Here is a 14,147-nt window from a genome sequence, read left to right as displayed (position 1 = left end):
CAAGTGAACAGCGTTTCAAATCACAACCCCCTCTTCCTCCCTCACCTGGTTTGGCTCCAATAAGGCAATGTGGTATCTTCAGCTCCATTATAATTGACCCTGACCCCCTTATCAGGACTATGTGAAGGGCACAGAAGCAGAAGGCAGGAGAGAACCTCTTCCCTAGTGGCAGTAAACCCCATTCTCTCCCATTCGGGATACCAAATCACATGTGGGTGGGCAGCACAGAGATGCAGGTAAAGACGTATAAAAGTGCTAATTACAGTGCTTTGCAGCGAGAGAAACACACACCACTACAGGCCAAGGAAGAGGGGCCTGGAATTCGCAGGAGTCCTCTTGTGTTGGGCCTCAGTCTCCTCCCTCTCTCAGTACAGTGCTTGGGGAACAGTAAGGATGTTGCATAAAGGAGCAGGCATGATTAATTAGTTTAATTAGAAGCCTGCGTGCTGTGGTAATCCCAGCAGCCACCACAGCCAAGCAGGAAGACAGATCGAGATGCCTGGATAAGAATGAGAGTGGGGGTGAGGGTGAAGAGGGGGAAGGGGGTGGACAGGGCATGTTCATGAAGAGCAGCATTAGCCTAGTGCTGGACTGGAGGGTCCCCATCCCTGAGGAAGGAGCAGGGTGCATTTCCTTCAGTGCTTTCCTTATCCAGGAGGTAATGAGGCTAAAAAACACACTCCGGAGAGGTGTCCCATATCCTCTGGCAATTCACACAGATGGGTTCTCCACAATATATCTGGTACTCCAAGTCCTGAAAATTCACTAAGGAAAGAGAATCTACCATATCTACTCTAACATGTCTCTCTCCCTCTCTCTGAAGTCCTTTAAAGTTTTAAAATGTGTAAGATCTTCCCATCCTCAAACACATGCACATGCAACAGCTGCAAAAGAGCAGAAAGTGCAGGCTGAAGGAAGGGAAATCTGCTGGCAAACTGGAGCCCTGATCACAGGCTAAATAACAGAAAAATTCTTGCTAGGCAAGACTTTCAAACCCTAAGCCAGGAAGGAGATGAGCTGTCTTCTCCAAGATGCTACCTTCAGGTACAGGGAAATTAATAATGCCTTCAAGAGAACTTTCTCTTCTCCATGAAGCACAAGAAAATAACAGGGCTCCCAAATGGCAGAAGTTTACAAGAGTGAAAAAAAGCCCTAGAGTGATGGCCAAGAAACTTGGGTTCTCATCCCAAATCTCCATATATTTATGGGAGACCTTGATTTCCCTCCCTATTCCTCAGTTTCCTCATCTATGACTTGTAAGTACTGGACTAGTTGCCAGGATCTGGTCTGCTTCTGGCATCTAGGATTCCATGATTCTGTAAGAGCCATGTCTTTCCCCAGGAAACCTCTGCCAGGAACAGACTGGCAACACTGAGGGGTGGGCATGGCCCAGGCTTGACAGCCAAAACAGAAAGACCCCAGGGACCGAAGTGCCGGCCAGAATTTGAGGCTACAAGAGTAGCCTGTTAACTCAGAATACAGCTCCTCCGCCTTCAGTCATTTCCAGTTTCTCTGTGGAAACATTTGCATTTAAATTGCTTTGCAACAGCGAATCCTTCCAGTTTCCCCTCCAACAAAAAGTGCCTGATCCTAGCTCTGTTCCTGTCACTCTCTTGGCCTCATTGGAAGGCCACAAGGGGCAAACACTTTCCACATTTTGGGGTGTTGGAAGGGGTCTAAACAGAAGGAGGAAAGTCTTGGGTGGGGTGGGGGAGTAATACAGAATCGCCTCCAACCTGATGGGTGAAAACTACCTAAGGAAATGAAGTCATGCCCAAATCATCCAGAACCTAAAATGAACAGCAGAGAGCAGGAACTAACATTCACTGGCTATCTACTATGTGCTAGTCACTTTCACATATAATAGCTCATTAAGGATTATTACCCACTTTTATGGATAGAGAGCCAAAGTCTCAGAAGGGTTCATTGCCTTGCCAAGGCCATGCTGCTGCCCTATGTACTGTGCCCCACATAGCCCACCACTGGCATCTGCCCTCCCTCTGCCCTCATCCACATCCTCTGCCCTCTTGCCTCACCACACACATCCCACACAAATACATCCACCTCCAGGTCCATTCTCCTCTCTATTATAACCCTTAACCAGCCCAGCCTAGGCCTTCTTCTAGCTGGAGAAACTAAGGCATAACTACCACTCAATGCCTGTGTATTTCAAGAAGGAGACCTGGAGGGAGTCCCAGGAATCCCTGGCCCCGAGCATTTCTGGGTCTGGGACAAGAATATAAATGGAGGTCCACATACCATATGACTAATGAAATCAAGCTAACAAACTAGTATATTCTATCTTTCAACCTTCACAATGTAACTTTGTAGTGCTTTGGAAGCCCAGGTTTGAATTAAAAATTTCTGGACTCCTCCAAGTTCTGCACCAGAACAAGGTAAAGGAAGAAACAAGCTTCCAGCCCAGCCCCCCTGCTCCTCCCACCCTCAGTTAGAGGGATTTTGTGTGCACACGTAGACTTCCGTATCTGCATATCTAGACTCCAGCCATACGTCCCTTGGGCACTAGAAGTATGTCCACCAGCAGCGCGGTCCACCTCAGTACGAAGAAGTTTAACACAGGCCCTACAAGTGGGCTGAAGCTGCTTAGCAAATTATTCTGGGGCCCCAGATATCTCTGGTGTGGGCCTCAAGGTAGGGCATGGGCTCTCCCCGTTCCCATTGTCCAGAGGAGGGCCCCAGAACACTCTAATAGAGGAGGGCCCAAGGAGGTCCTTTTAAACTCTGGACCCAGGGCAGGAGCCGTTCCTGTCCATATCTAAGTGCATTACTAACCTGGAGAATCAGAGCAAAAGAGTGAGTAAGAGTGCTGAAGAGGGAAACAGGGTCATGAGGAAAAAAACTTTTAAAGTTAACTGAGTCAGAGTTCCCAAAACTTTCTGCTAGAGTAGAGAGAAGCCCACAGCTTGGGAAGCAAGGAGAAGAGACAGCAGGAGCTGCCTGATTCATGGCCCACCAGACTCCCTGCCTTACAGCTTTTTAGCTAAAATCCTTTCCTTCCTCTGAGCCCCCACCCCTCAACATCTAAGTTCAGCTCTGTGTTATCCAGCACTCTTTTTATAGGACTCTTAAAGACAAGAAATACAGTGGTAGGAAATTGTCAAGTGAAACCAAACATGTACTGGACAGGTAATTACCAATAAGGGGCACAGCTGCCCTACCAGGTCAGCCTCGGAACATTGCAGGACACGGGCCCAGCCAGCTTAGGGGCCAGGAAGGCCCTGCCTTGCAGAAGTCCTTGAAGACTCTACTCTGGGATTATAGACGAGTTTAGAATGCTAACCAGATGCTTTTGGGTGAGGACAATGACAAGGATGCAAAGACCCTTAAGAGGAGTCTCCCTCTGGCCCTTCTGCTCCCTGTTCTCAGACCAACTTAAACAAGATACATACCAAGCGCATGAGCAGAGAAATGGATTCTCGATTTCTGGTTTTAAGCTTGTCAGTCTCCTGGCCCAGCTGCAAGATGCTGACAGAGGCCACCTGTAAGGGAAGAATTTGTAAAGCAGATTTTTATAGAGGTCAGAATAAGACAGCCTCAGGCTGCAGGAAGTTAAGAAAAGATCAAGGAGGAGAGTTAAGAAGTGCTAGAACATTCCTGAAGACTCAGGGTGGAAAGTAGCAAATCTCCTCCGTGTCAGAAACACGTTGCCTGTGAACCAGCCTGGATCTCATTGAACTCTCAGTGCAGACAACAGGTTGCCAGGGAGTGCTAGGGGAGAGATTGCAAGGGGCAGGGAAACAACCTAGAGCAAAGGCAGGTGACGTATGCCAGGAGATTAGCCTCTCTTTTCCTAGGCAGCCTCCAGACACCACTGTCATCAGGCTGTTTACAGCTGACTCCCCATCTGACTAGAGGCAGAGCTGGGCCTGTGATTCAGACACAGTGCTCTTGGTATTTTCCAGTCAACTCCCAAATGGCTGTCAACTCCATCACCCCCAATGCCCCACAGATCAAAAAAGAAGAAATATGATTCATTGTATTCCAGGCCCAGGTGACCTGCATTTAGCAAACAAAGAGGATAAACGGGAAAGCAAGGGTGGGGAGATTCCCTTCTCACCCCTTCTTAGAGATCTGGTGTGAATCCTCTTTGCATTTAAGATGCTCAGAGCCAGGTCTATCTGGTTGGGTGCCTCAGCTTAAACAGAGAAACTCCAACAAAGCTTATGATCCATGACATGTACTTCTCAGGACGAGGGTATAATTTCTGAGAGAACAATGTGATCCACTGTGTTTCCTCCTGGAAGGAGACAGATGAGGCCCTGGTTCTTACATCAGGACCATACTTTGCAAAGAAATAAGCTCTCGGTTACTGAGAAGGCTCAAGCAGGCGGAGGGGAATGAACCATGTATCAGAAGTATATGAACAAAACACCACCATGGAGGATTTAGAATGGAACATTTTAGGGCCTGTTCTATTTTTTCTGAGTTTTCCCAGCGGCAAAACTAAGATCCATGGTGAAAGTTATAGGGAGTCAAATGTTGGCTAAAATTTTTGGCAATATTTTTCAAAGAAATTGGACATGACCTACAGTGGAATCTGCTGCCTACTTCTAAGTTCCAGTCCCTAGAAATCTAGACTATTGGTTCTAGTGAGATCCCAAGACAAGCACCGTCAAGATTACCTGGAAACAGAAATGCACATATTCAGCCCCACTTCAATCTATTAAGTTAGAAATTCTCCAGGTGATTCTGATTTACTTTAAAGTTTGAGAAGTAGTCATTGACTAGTTGTCCACACAGAGTTAGAAAGGGCCTTAGAGATGATAAAACTCAGTGTCTCTACAACTTTAATGAGCATCTGATCTCCCAGAGGCCTTAAAACAGAGGCCTAGACTCACCCTACAATATTCTAACCCAGTAGGTCTGATGTAAAGATCAGGAGTCGGTATTTTAACAAGCACCCCAGGATATTCTGATGCACACCAAGGTGCATGGATTCGGTTTAATCTGAATTCATAGATTCAGTTTAATCTCCTTGTTTTATATATGAGAAAACCAAGGCCCCAAAAGCTTGGTACTTCAGAGGTCATAGAACTACCTAATGGCAGATCCAAAACTAGAACTCAGATTTTCTGACTCTTTGTCCAATGATCTTTCCAAATATTCAAGCAGAGGCTGAAACACCAGCTGTTAGGAAATCTAGAAGAAACTCTTGCCTTTCGTATAGTAGCTTCTCACTCTTTACTGAATGAATTAGGTGAGAAGTTAGACTCAAAAGCCCGTTCAACAATAATTGTCTACAGAGTTGAGTCAAACCAATTCCAGCCCTTTGCAATCTTCCAATTTTTATAACCAAGACCCACTCACCACCAGAAATTCCTTGAGGTGAGTTTCAATGTTCTTGTTGTAGAGCGTGAAGAGGGCAGCAGACACCTGGATGATGGCTTTGGTCAAGCAATGAATATTGTTGTTGTAACCTAGGTTGTTATTGATATAGGTGGAGAGAAACAAAGGACATGACAAAGTAAGCCACTCCAGGATGACCCAAACTGGTAAATTTTCACGTTTTCAAGCTAAGCCACCAGTATTTGACACTAAAAGGATGAGAAGGCATTTTGGGATTAGAGGCAGGATATTCCTATGAAATCTTACTGAAATCGAATTTTATGCATAGTTCATTTTCAGGGGTGTGTGTGTGTGTGTGTGTGTGTGTGTGTGTGTGTGTTCAGATAGGGGGTGTTTTCTTCTTTTTTTTTTTAGACAAGTTCTTGCTCTGTCACCATGCTGGAGTGCAGTGGCACAATCATGGCTCACAGCAGCCTTGACCTCTTGGGCTCAAGCCATCCTCCCATCTCAGCCTCCCAAGTAGCTGGGACTACATACAGGCCACCATGCCTGGCTAGTTTATCTTTTGCAAAGACAGGGTTTCACCACATTGCCTAAGCTAGTCTTGAACTCACGGAAGTGATCTACCCACCTCACCTTGGCCTCCCAAAGTGCTAGGATTACAGGCGTGAGCCACCATGCCCAGCCTTCAAGTGCTTTTTGAAATAGAACTTTATACCTGAATCAGAAGTCTATATATTCCAGTGTCTCTGTCTATATATTCCAATGTCTCCTGTCTCTACCCCAAGACACTAACTTGAATAGCACTGGTCTCTCAAACCTACCCCTTACTTACCATCCTTCTCAATACTATAAAAGGAAGAAGGATCAGTGGCAAGAAGTGGGAGGGAAACCGCCAGAAAGATCAAGAGCAGGCAGGCCACTTTATATTCCTCCTCAGGAGATGAAGTATCTGGTGAGAGGGAAAAAGGAAAAGAGGAAAAGTGAATAAGGTCAGCAAACAGGAGTTATCTGTTACAGGGGTCCTACTTCACAGAACTGTGAGGATCAGATGAGAAAATATCTATGAAAACACTTTACAAATCCCTATGGGCGAGTTGTTACTTAATTTTCCTGAAGAAACAGGACTAGCATCCACCTATAGTGAGAGGCCTGAGTCCTGGAGGCCTCCCTGGTGACAGGGCAGAACTTTCAGCCACGGACTCTGCTGACACACAGTGCAACCCTAGGATGCCTGTCTGCTGCCTGATGGGGTGGAGAGGCAGGATGAAGAGGAAAGATTCTCACCCACCACGACAGAAGAAGAGGGGTAAGTCTGGTCATTCTGTAAGTCTGGCCATTCTGAAAGGACTTAATCCTAGCCCCTTGGTTCATTCTGTTCTGAGTGTGTAAAAGTATGAATGTAATCAGAGGAAATGTGTAATGGAAAATATAAGAGTCAAATGTGAGATGGGAAGAAATAAACAGTGTCAAGGCGATTATGTGGAGGGAGAAAGCACAAAACCACTATAGGGAACTTCGGTGCTATACCACACAACTCACTATTTTGTATTGTTCTTTCACCGTTTCATTTGCATTAATCTTATTTTCCCAACCAGATTGTAAATGCTTGCTGAGCACCAAATAGACTCTCACTTAGTGCTTTTTAGCTGATTGGCAGATCCACTAGTTGGAACCTGAGGATAAATCTACATTGCCTATGTAAGTATTATCTGGAGGTTAGGGTCCTTCCTTCGCTCCCAGCTTATCTCCTCTGAATCCATAATCTCAAATAAAGGCTTCTTTGACTTTGACATTCTTCCACCCAAAATAAGGCCCAAGCCCTCCTTTCCGAAATCTTGCTCCCTTTCCCCAATCTTACCAGCTTTCAGATTAGCAATGGCAGCCACCAAGGCTGGGTCAATGTCACAGCCCACCCCTGCAGCAGATGCCAGCTCAAAGATACTCAGGGTCACCTGGAGAGAAGAAAGCAACATTCTAGGGAGGATTCACAGGTATAGGGCTTGACAGAAGGAATGCGGAGCCAGGACTCCTGGATCACAGATTTGATTTTTTTTAAAGATACTTTTATAGAGAGAGAGAGAAAGAGAGAGAGAGTCTCACTATTATGTCCAGGCTGGTCTCAAACTCCCGAGCTCAAGAAATCCTCCTACCTCAGCCTCCCAAAGTGCTGGGATTACAAGCACGAGCCACAGTGCCCAGCTAATCACAGATTTTAAACTTCTGGTTTATTATCATCTTTTCTACATATTCCCTTCATAGCTCTCCCTATCCTACAGGGAAAAAAACCCTTTAGGACACTCCATCATATAAATTTACTTTTTCAGCTTCGTTTTCCTAAATACTTCCTTCTTTCGGTGCTGCCAGGATAACGTATTCACTGTCCCCGTACTACAACTTCCTCTCCCATACTCTAGTTCAGGTCCTTCCCTCTTTTTTATTTATATCTATGTCACACCCATCCCTTAGATCTCATCTCTGTGAAGCCCTACCTGATTACTTCAGCCCAAACCCAGCCTTCCCTCCTCACGTTGGTACTGCTGACAGCATTGATCACACACAGCATCTGGTGTTAGTTATCTTTTTAGACAGAATGCGAGACTCATCTCCTCATCTCACCAAATGGATAGCTTTTTAAAACCTCATGGCACAGTGAAGGGAGAAAAAAGCTTTGAAGTAAGACAGATCTGGGTTCAAGTCCTAGCAACACCACTTTTTAAGTGTGTGACCTTGGCTAAAAGTTACTTAACGTCTTTGATCCCTCATTTTCCCATCTATAAAGCTGGCATAATAGCATTTACCTCATATAGATGTTGTGAAGATTAAATTAGACCACATATGTGATCAACCCTAGTGACTAATAGAGAAAATGTGATGCCTTTCCATCCTCTCCCTTTATCTTAAAGCCAGGAGTTTTGCATTTCTCTTCATCGTCTCTAGTGTTCAACATAATGCTGAGCACATAGAAGGCATTCAATAAATATTGATTGATTGATACTCGAATCTGTTTTTGTACCTGCAATCAGGTTCCCAGGACATAGCCCTAAGCCCCCACTCTCATACTAAGTACCTAGACCTCATTTTAGATCAAAAAAAAAAAAAGAAAGCTTTTTGAAAGAACAAGGATAATTGTTATAATACTGGACAACTAAGTATCTTATGCAAGTAATCCCACAGATTGGGATGGAGGCCAAGGTGGGCGGATCACTTGAGGCCAGGAGTTGGAGACAAGCCTGGCCAACATGTTGAAACCCCGCCTTAACAAAAATTAGCCAGGTGTGGTGGCATGCACCTATAGTTCCAGCTACTCTGGAGGCTGATGCATGAGAATTGCCTGAACCCAGGAGACAGAGGTTGCAGTGAGCTGAGATCGCACCATTGCATTCCAGCCTGAGAGACATAGTGAGACTCTGCCTCAAGAAAAAAAAAACAAAAGAATCCCACAGACATAACAACATACACACACTTTGCCTATGGTACTGACACAGAAGCCAAATCTTTGCCACCTTCTGCTCTGCCCTTATTTAAGTCCCCTACTACCTAAATGACCCTGTTTGTGGAACCATCACCTAGGAGATAGGAACCTGGTTCATGAGGTTTTCTGGAGGAAGAAAGGGAGGGCTGAAGGGATTTTATTTTTTCTTCTTCTAATATTCTAGCTCCTCTGAGGCAGTAACAGCATCTCTGATGGACAGGCCATCCTCCCTTTCTGTCCCTACCTGCTTATTTGCACAGACAGGCGGAGCCTAAAGATTGGAGCTACCCAGGAAATATCAGCTAGACAAGCTCCTGACAGCCTAGAGAATTTGGACCAACATCAGCAGCTGCTAGAACCCCAGGCTCAGCTTGAAATCAAAGATTTTTCAAGACAGGCAGCTATCCCAGTGAAACACTGCCCCCTCATTGCCCCCACAGTCACTTGACCCTCATGATTTTAGGCAGATAGAGGGGGAAGTTTCACAACTCTTTTGATCTCAAAGTAAGGAAGTTTTTCTTAACATACAACTTTAATTCTTCCTGCTAACCAGTTTCCTCTTATCACAGACCACTCTTCATTAAAAGAATCAATTATAAGAGAAGGTGCCTGCCCTATGCATTTGAAGGATCTATTCCCAGTCTTTAGCTGTATTTCCTGCATAGCATACTTCTTAGTTCCAAATGATGCAATAGACAAGATGACTCAAAGGTGGGAGATGGGTGGAAAATGGTTTAACTTATATTGTCTGCAGAAGCCCTTCTTCCTCTCTCCATCTCCTGTAGTAAATGGGGGTCTGAGACATAGAGGAACCAGAAAGCTTAAGGAAGGAAGGAAGAAAAGGCTAAGAAAAGAAAAGACTGAGGGTAGGCAGGTGGGTGGGAATGAAAGGAACAAATCTTCCTACTGTACCTAACCTCAAGACTAAAGAGTGGACTTGTTTGCACATAGTTTATCTAATATGCACAGTGCTCACGTCAGGTGAAAACCCGCAGATATTATCCTAGGTCTTACCCCTCCTCCTCCAGTAATGTCTCCTCAACCACACAGTGTCTCCCAGCCTCCCGCTCCTCTCCATCCCCCCACATCTCACCAGCTCTGCTCTTTCTCTCCCAGAATATTCATCTGACCAGTTTTCCTGTTCAAACCCTCGCCCTTATCCCTATGGTATTATTCAGAACCTGCTCTCTCTTACAAGATCCTAGCTACCTCCTTTTCAACAACAAAAGTCTCCTAATTAGATTCTACTTTGCACTCCCCCCATACCTTGATGTCTGTGTCTGGAGTGACAAACTCCTTCAAGCACTCAATGGGACCCATAAGAAATGGGCAGTGGGAGGAGAAAACCTGGAGGAAAGAGAAGATAAATGAGTCCACAAGACTATGACCAGTGCCTTCAAAAATAGGTGGAAATAAAAGGGGGGATCACTGTACGTAGATAGATCTGATGAACCTAGCCAGTTTTCCAAGCTACCCCTCTCCTTATACCTCTAGGTTTCCTAAGCCCATTTATTCCTAGGGTCCTTCTAGGATCTCTGCCAAATTACGCTCCCTCTTCTCAATGCCCACCAACCCCTTCCACAACTTCTCATACAAACCCAGAGTCACAGGTATCTGTGACTCTGTGACAGGCCCCTCCCCACCAACTTACCTCCCGAAGTCCCTCTTGGGCCATGGCCCTAAAACTGAGGATAACCCCAATGATGGTCATACGCTTTAGCACATTTTCAGCCCCTGAGGAGAAAGAAGGGTGTTAGAAAAGAGAATTTAGGAAATGAGTGATGGTTTTGATTCTAAAGACCCAGCCTAGCCTCCAGATTCCTGAAAATCCCCATCATCTGCAATGTGATTCCACAGTTCCTTTTCACTGTAGGGGAAGAGGATGTTTACCTGTCAGCTGGGGTAGCAGAGAAGCCATCAACTCTGGCTTGCTAAAGTTGGATCTGATCTGAACAAGTATGTCCATGTTTTCCACCACCAGTTTCTGCAGCCCAGGAACACAGAGACATTAAGCAGGAAAAGAAGAGACCAATGTTACATCTTCCCCCCAAGTCTTCCATACCCACCCTCTTCCCCTAAGGCAGGACCTTTTTCCCAGGGGCTTGTTGCCACAGTACCTTCAGCTCCACAATCTGAGAGGTCACATGCCACATCAGGTTTTCACTCAGGAACTTCATGCCATAGGGGCCCAGGAGTTCAGCCAAGGCCCGCATCTCTGGAACAGAGTTACAGAAGCCCCACATGGGACTCAGAAGGCACTAGAGTATTCGCACAACAGCTATAGGGTAATTTGAACATTTAAAATGTTTTCCAGCAAGGAAAAAAAATGAGAAGTCAAGGAGCAAAAGTGGCCTAAAATCCTACATTCAAGTGACAAGTCTGGCCAGCCCATGGGACATTTGCCCTCTCTCTACTGGTACTCATACCAAGACTTACCACAAATGATAACTAATTACCTTACTTTCCTATAAGATCTACAGTTCCCATGTTCCTTTACATGATACTTGGGTTTTATTCTTACTGTACTAGCTACACTAATTTTATCAGATGTAAGACCTTAAGTCACCGAACCTCTCTGAGCCTGAGTTTACTTCTCTGTAAAATGAAGACATGAATATCTGCCATGAACACTCACAGAATTGATGTGAGAGCACATAAGATACATTTTAAAAACTTTGGAAAATTATAAAGATATATACGGATAAGGGATTATTATGATGATGTTATGAGCCCTCTGAAGTATGTGTCATAGGAACAGTCATCATGGTTTTACAGACGAGGGGGTTAAGTGCTTGTCTAAGCCACTTAATCACATCAGGGGCTGGTACTGGAAGCCTAGTGCAATATCTAACTGCTCCTTACTGCATCTCAGCAGATACAACTAATTCCTCATCTAAGGTCTGACTTTTTGTGTGTTTCCCCTTTACTTCCCTTACTAAGTGTCTCACTGTCCACATTTTCCTCCCCTTGAGCTACCTTTTCTTTTTTCATAATCAACACACATCCCCAGAGTTTCAGTTCTTTATTCCTCTAAATCCTTCTTTTTGCTAGTCAGTCCCAGTGCTTTATCCCTTGCCACCTAGCCTGCTCTAGCCCTTTGTGAATTAAATAAAACCTGCCTGGGGAAATCCCATGTTGTAAACACTAGTGACTAATCTAGACAGGAAGAAGCTCTAGCTGTGATCTCTGGCTATGGGCCATCCCAGCAGGGAAAACCGTGAAAGACCAGAAGTAACAACAACAAGAGACCAGTAAAGAAAGGCAAGTTTAATACTGCTAATAAGAGTTCAGAGAGAAACGGAAGTCAAGGCTCCACACTCAAGTCTTTGAAGGCAGGACCAGTGATCTCCACCTCCATCAATGACAGCGGAAGTGGAACTGGTCACAGCCACTGACACACAGCCTTGTCCACAGTAGATATTAAACATTTTTAGAGTCAACCTGTTTTTTGTTTCGTTTTGGTTTTTTTGTTTTTTGTTTTTCTGAGACAGAGTCTCACTCTGGAGTGCAATGGCACGATCTTGGCTCACTGCAACCTCCGCCTCCTGGGTTCAAGCAATTTTCCTGCCTCAGACTCCCAAGTAGCTGGGACTACAGGTGCGCGCCACCACGCCCAGCTAATTTTTTGTATTTTTAGTAGAGATGGGGTTTCACCATATTGGCCAGGATGGTCTTGATCCTTTGACCCTGTGATCCACCCGCTTTGGCCTCCCAAAGTGCTGAGATTACATGCGTGAGCCACCGCGCCCGGCCTGAGTCAACCTGTTTTAATAGAAAGAATGGAGCTGAAAGCTATGAAAGTATTTCCTGACCTATCAACTTGAATAATGCCACAATGGCTGACAGAGAGGAAGAGGAGCCGAATCGCCCTCTCTGGAGCTGACAGACAGGAGAAACACTGATCTACCAGTTTGGATCTGCCAAAGCTCCTTACTCTAGTCTTCTCTACCCCCAGCTAGCAACCCTAGGGCATCCTTCTCTTTCCATCTATCTATTTTTGTAGTAGCATTGCCCCATCACTATGGCAACCCAGGGAAATTGGGGTGGGGGTGGTAGAAGGGGAATCAGCATCACCTCCTGCTGCTTGTCATTTGTCAGCAAGACCTAAAGCTGATTTTAGAGGCTGCCTACAGTTTGTGGGTAGAGTTGATGAGAAGGGGACATCTGAAACCTGCAGCAGGTAAAGCATAGGGTCAGCCTGCTGATGGAGGCAGGATGATGCTAAGGAGGCAGAACTGGAAAACAGAACTGTGTACTCTGGCTTTCTTAGCACCCCCAAAGAAGAGGACTGGAGAGGACAGGGTCACTGGAACATCTTCTACCTGTCCCAAATACTATGCAGCATCCCTGCTTTATATGGAGGTGAGAGGAAGGAGAAAGAAGTAGGATCGTTCATGAATTAGTTGGTAAAAACAAATCTATTAAAAAGGATCTGTATGGTTTCAAACCCTCTTTTGAAAGGGAACGGTTTCCCAACTCATTCACTATACATTCCTTACCTGCCTCCCCCTTCTAGACACTGGAAGGCAGCACTGAATAGTGCTTGAGCCCCCAGGTCCTGGAGTTTGACTGCCTGGAGTTGAACTCCCAGTCCTACCATTTATGAATGTGTGACCTTAGGTAAGTTCCTTAAACTCTCTGTGTCCCAGTGTCCTCATCTGAAAAATGGGAACGAGTGTATCTATCATACCTCAAGGCTGTTGTGAGGATTAAGTGAGTTAATATGTATAAACACTTAGAACTTAGCCCACAATAAATGGCATGTATCATCTCATCATAATTATTATTAAACATCAGCAATCCAAACACTGGCTAAGACTCTAAAATGTATCCCTAAAGAAGAAGATGCCATGACAGTAGACCACTGTTTAATAATTCCAAACAGGAGAATGTCCTCCTTACACTTTATCCCTTACCCTTTACTATTAGGTTGTTGCAAAAGTAATTCCAGTTTTTGCAATTACTTTTCATTGCAAAACCTGCAGTTACTTTTGCACCAACCTAAATATATGTCCTAGTTTTTTATTCTCTGTGCATTGAAGGAAGGGCTCAGCTCCTTGACAAGAAGACCAGGCCCTGAGCTCACCAGAGATGTCAGAGAACTCCTCTGCACTGAAGTTCTGCTCCCCTTCTCTGGGCAGGCTAACAAAGGCCTGCATGGCTGGGGAGAGGATGATGGTCCCACTGCTTGCCTGTCTAAGCAGACTTTCCAGGTACCTACAGGGTTGGTAAAGAAAGCACAGATTAGGGTCCAATTCCTTCTCCCTCCCACCACTCCCTACTACTACCACTGAGCTCAGAAAGAAAAACTCTGCGAAAGACTGGGGTAGGGAGAAGAAGCTCAAAGAAGATAGTACCATCTTCT

General features: G+C 45.1%; 1 protein-coding gene across 4 annotated transcripts in view; it reads right to left on the bottom strand.

The window, feature by feature from the left end:
- Positions 1-14,147, bottom strand: part of NCKAP1L (NCK associated protein 1 like) — a 43,189-nt gene that overhangs the window by 1,516 nt on the left and 27,526 nt on the right. For all 4 annotated transcript variants that reach the window (XM_012450374.3, XM_012450377.3, XM_012450375.3 and 1 more), the window contains 9 exons: positions 13,869-13,999; positions 10,900-10,997; positions 10,673-10,766; positions 10,434-10,516; positions 10,049-10,129; positions 7,169-7,262; positions 6,143-6,259; positions 5,329-5,438; positions 3,411-3,500 (listed from right to left, as the gene is read on the bottom strand). In XM_012450374.3, coding sequence (XP_012305797.1) covers positions 3,411-3,500; positions 5,329-5,438; positions 6,143-6,259; positions 7,169-7,262; positions 10,049-10,129; positions 10,434-10,516; positions 10,673-10,766; positions 10,900-10,997; positions 13,869-13,999 — 898 coding nt within the window. The remainder of the gene's footprint in view (positions 1-3,410; positions 3,501-5,328; positions 5,439-6,142; positions 6,260-7,168; positions 7,263-10,048; positions 10,130-10,433; positions 10,517-10,672; positions 10,767-10,899; positions 10,998-13,868; positions 14,000-14,147) is intronic.

Source organism: Aotus nancymaae, unplaced genomic scaffold, assembly GCF_030222135.1.
Source record: "Aotus nancymaae isolate 86718 unplaced genomic scaffold, 86718_ANA_hifiasm-v0.15.2.pri h1tg000016l, whole genome shotgun sequence".
NCBI lineage: Eukaryota > Metazoa > Chordata > Mammalia > Primates > Aotidae > Aotus > Aotus nancymaae.
The sequence above is the reverse complement of the archived record's forward strand: the minus strand, read 5'-3'. Positions and strand labels throughout refer to the sequence as shown.